Source organism: Arachis duranensis, chromosome 5, assembly GCF_000817695.3.
Source record: "Arachis duranensis cultivar V14167 chromosome 5, aradu.V14167.gnm2.J7QH, whole genome shotgun sequence".
Taxonomy (NCBI): Eukaryota; Viridiplantae; Streptophyta; class Magnoliopsida; order Fabales; family Fabaceae; genus Arachis; species Arachis duranensis.
Genome location: NC_029776.3, coordinates 100133015 through 100137374, shown reverse-complemented (window position 1 = coordinate 100137374; position 4360 = coordinate 100133015). Strand labels below are relative to the sequence as shown.

Genomic DNA, 4360 nt, shown 5'->3' with positions numbered 1-4360 from the left:
AATCCAACCTAACATGATTTACAGAAGTTTAAATTTTAATAGAGGATAGAAGTGTAAGGAAGTCTTGCTTAGGACAATTAGAATGCTATATATATATTTTTTTAATTTTAATTATGTAAACAAAAAAAAATTAAAAAATAAAACATCCAAACTAGAACATTATGCTAAGTTACTTCCTTTCACATTTTAGTTAATCATTACGTTTGAGCTGGAATCCTGATAACCGTACTTTTTTTTATATAAAGCCTCAACCTTAGGCTTTCTTGCTGAAAGTAAAAATACAGCTTTTGAAAAAGGAAGACATGAAAAGAGGATAGAAGGAGTAGAATAGAAGCAAATCAAGCAATCCAAACAATGATGAAAACTTATAGGCTACAGCATAACTTGGTAAAAAACTAAAAATATAGTATTTAAATAATGTCAAAAAAAAAGAAAAAAGAAAAAAAAGAAAACAATGTAGTACTTAAAATCATTCAATGTAGAGTCCAGTGTCACTCTTATATACAACGCCCTCCCTCTAATTGAATGTAGTAATATTTAATATTTAAGGCTTAATTCACTTCTATCCATAGTCTACCGTAGTGTCCAACAAATATCGTAACACAACAAATGAAGCTCTGCACTGTGATGAAGAAGAATGTGATAGCCAGCTTCTTCGAGTGACAACTGACAAGTGCACAAGACCAAATAATATAGAGTATTTTTAAGTAAGACCCTTAATGGCAAAATGAAAATATAACACTCCAATATGTTGAACATTGTATAAAATAAAGCAACAACTTTTCTTATGAATTTCTGATAGACTCGTATATGTAGACAGTAAGCCTGTTTTGTTAATTTGGCTCTGCTCTTGCAAAACCAGATATCTTCTTGGAATTAGTATTAATCTCTGCTAGAGGATTGGTTATGAAGCTTCCTCCATCGCTATGAAGCCTGAGTCTATGGCTTCTCAACTCAGTTTCAGCATTCATGTCATCTCGGTGGGGGACGGCGGCAAACAATTGGGTGCCGTCAGATCTAGATAACTGGGAGGACGAATACCGGCTGTGTGTTCTCTTCCAGAACTTAGCGCTTAAAATTTCAGAACCTGGTAGCAAGCAACATGCATACCTAGGAGCACCAGGTTTAGACATTCTTCCACTTGATACGGCCAAATCATAAGAGATCTCATCCAACGCAAACTCAAGGCCTTGCACACGAGTCTCCAGAGAACGCATTCCACTCTCGGATCTCCCAATGAAATTCTGTATCATGATACCCAAGATGTCGTCATATATGTGCTTAAATAAAAGGGATTAGTGCTTTAGTAGACATCCAGCATGCACATAAGAAATATTTTTCTTTACACTAAATAACCAATATCTGTAGTGCACAAGACTCTCGTTAATTTGGTTCCAGTAGAGTCAGCCATTACACAAGATTCAAGCCTAAAATCTTGTATGGAAAAAAAAAAACTAATTATGCAATGGTCTTGTTGACAGGCTACTGTGGAGAGCTCTCAACTACTTGGGAGATTTCGGAGAGAAACAAAAATATAATATGAAAAGACATCACATCTAACTCAAAACTTTAAAATAATAAATTAATGAGACTATCATCTTATAAACTCTTCATTCTTTCTTATTTTCTTTAATGTGAGACTAATTTCATATACTCCTCGTACTTACAACATTAACACTTTTACGTTGATTTATCTATATATAAATGCAATAACTTATCAACATTTTAAAAGCTTCACAAAAATTAAATTTTCCCCATATCACAACAAGTATAGATCGCAGCATGTTGTCCCAATCTTGGTTTGCACACAAATCTAAGGAAGTTGCTGAAATTTACTCTGGCAGAGACCAATGTAAACCTCAGTAAGATACTGGTATTTTGATTCAGTCATAAATCTAAGTAACTTTGCTACAATTTATGAGCAGACAGGTATATCAGTCACAGCTCATTTACATTTTTAAATTTTAATTTAATATCCTCATTCACTTTATTCTCCATTAACTTAAAATAGCGGTAGATCAACATAAGCAATTTTCCCTCCCAGAAATTTACAACCATAAATTGAGCAAACAAAAACAGTTAAAAAAGAATTCGGAGAGACTTTCTAAGCATTGGGAAATGGGAATAAACCTGAAGAAGATCAAGTAAGCTTGACTGTTGCTTCTCAATTTGAAGTAACTGGCTACGGATCAATGATAAATCCTCATTCTGTTTGTCACTCTTATGGAGATCTTTAGTCACATTACCACCAGTTTCAGAATCTTGACTATCTTCAGAAAATGGAACCACACGAGATCCAGCTTTAGACCCACTGTATTTATGCATCTTCTTGTCATCCGAATTGTTCTCAAACAGGCCCCGTCTAATTTCTGACTTAAAAAATCTACCCTTTTCATCCTTTCTGCTTCTTTCCAACACAACTTCATCCCTTTGCTGAAGATCACCCTGATCAACCCTGGAATTGAAGGGATCACTTGAGACAACAACTTGAACGTCCCAATTCTTATTGTTCAGTTTACGCGAAACACTTGAACTCATTCTTTTGGTGCTACTTAAAGTGCTTGTCTTCTTAGCATTTATAGCAGAAGATCGATCTGGAGGAGTTGATCTACTAACAGACGCTGATATCCTCCTGAACCTAGTCATCACTGAACCAGGACTACACGAATTCTGAGACACCTGAGGATAACACTCACTGCTCACATTCTCTGAAACCAAATCCAAATAAATATGAGAAGAAACTTCAAGCAACATAAAATTGAATGTATCCTCCAACCTTTCATTTCCCAAACTTCACATTCCAATGCAATGCATAAATTTCTATTCATGCAAAAAGGATCCAACACAGATTCATTCTGGTAGCAGAACCAATCAAGCAAAAACCAACGACAATTTAAACGTAAAAAGAAAAAGAAAAAGAAAAAATCAACTAATACCTTTTGAAGAATACTGCGAGTGAGGAGGGGGAGAGAATTCATCCGAGACATCAGGAACCTGTTTCCACGCCTCTATTGTCCGATTCATAGCTTCCCTAACTAACTTCACCTAAGAATGCAAAATAATAATAACAATAATAAAATAAAATGATTTGCAAATGCACAACAAACATAACAGTTAAAACAAGAATTCAAATCTAGCGGCGAAGAGTTTGGGTACCATTCATGAGGTTTCTGCTTTGCCGTCATGTAACAAAAAGAAAATTTCAAAACACAAGATACCTTGTCGAACCGGCGATTCTCAATGACTTTCAAGCACCCCGCCTTAAACTCAGACAGAGAGTTCCTCTCCACCACCGCCAGCTTCTCCAGCACCTCCGCCGCGGCTTTCCTGGCTGCCCAGTTCGTACTGCCGATCGCCTCCAACAAGCAAGGCACCAACCCACTCACCGCGCCGGAAGCGCCCCCGGCACCGACAATGCTCCGGATAAGCTGTAGCACCGCGGCCTTTGCCTTAAACCCGTCCAACTTGAGAAGCTTCTGGAGCCTCGGAAGTAGCTTCGCGAGCCTGGCAGAGTCCGGATCAGGCGAAGCCTCGACTGCCGACGACAAACACGCCGCTGCAGCTGCCTGCGCGTTGGGCTCCTGCTCGGTGAAGAGCGCCTCCGACAACGGTCTCAAGAAAACGGAAAACGATTGGCATCTGACGTGGACGGAGAGGGACCTAACGGAATCCGTACAGGCAGTTCGGACGGAGGAGTCCGGGTCGCGGAAACGGCGGACGAGGTTGGTTAAAATCTTGGGGAGGTAAGGGGAGAGGGCGTTTCCGTGGGATTCGGAGAGAGTGGTGAGGAGTCGGAGGCACTGCTTGCGGAGTGGAGTGGTGTCGGTGGGGTCGGTTGTGTGAAGAATGCAGGAGAGGAAGAGAGGGAGGGTGCGTTGGTCGAGCGTACGGACGATGGCGTGGAGCTCGGTAACGGCAAGGGAGTGGGTGTCGCGGTCGGAGAGCTTGGTGAGGCATGTCAGCACCCTGTGCTTCAGTGTGGTGTTGGGGTTGGAGGTTGGTTTAGAGCGGTGCATTGTGTCTGGTGGTGCGGGTGTGGGGATTTAGTGATGCTGTGGCGGCGTAGTTGGGGTTTCCGGCGACATTTGCTTGCCGGTGAGTGGTTTGGGTTCTTTTCTTGTTGGATGGAGGGTCAGAGAGAGATGATTGATGATGATGATTATGAGGTAGCGGTTATAAGTTATTGGTGGGAAATGCCATGGAAAGAGAAGGACATGTCGTTTACTCTTGTAACAACAAAGCGAGATTTTGATTCACAATATTGACCGTTAAGAATTATTTTATTTTTTAAATATTAATGTACATAAAAAAAATAATATTATACATTTAAATTTTTTCATAAATTAAATTCAACTAAAAT

General features: G+C 39.7%; 1 protein-coding gene across 1 annotated transcript; it reads right to left on the bottom strand.

Moving 5' to 3' along the window:
• Positions 1-447: 447 nt before the first annotated feature.
• Positions 448-4215, bottom strand: LOC107491357 (TORTIFOLIA1-like protein 3). Its single transcript, XM_016112203.3, has 4 exons — positions 3219-4215; positions 2937-3045; positions 2131-2708; positions 448-1244 (listed from the first exon to the last, which is right to left on the bottom strand). The coding sequence occupies exons 1-4, from the start codon at positions 4014-4016 to the stop codon at positions 834-836; spliced, it is 1896 nt and encodes a 631-aa protein (XP_015967689.1). The 5' UTR covers positions 4017-4215; the 3' UTR covers positions 448-833.
• Between the last annotated feature and the right edge of the window lie 145 nt (positions 4216-4360).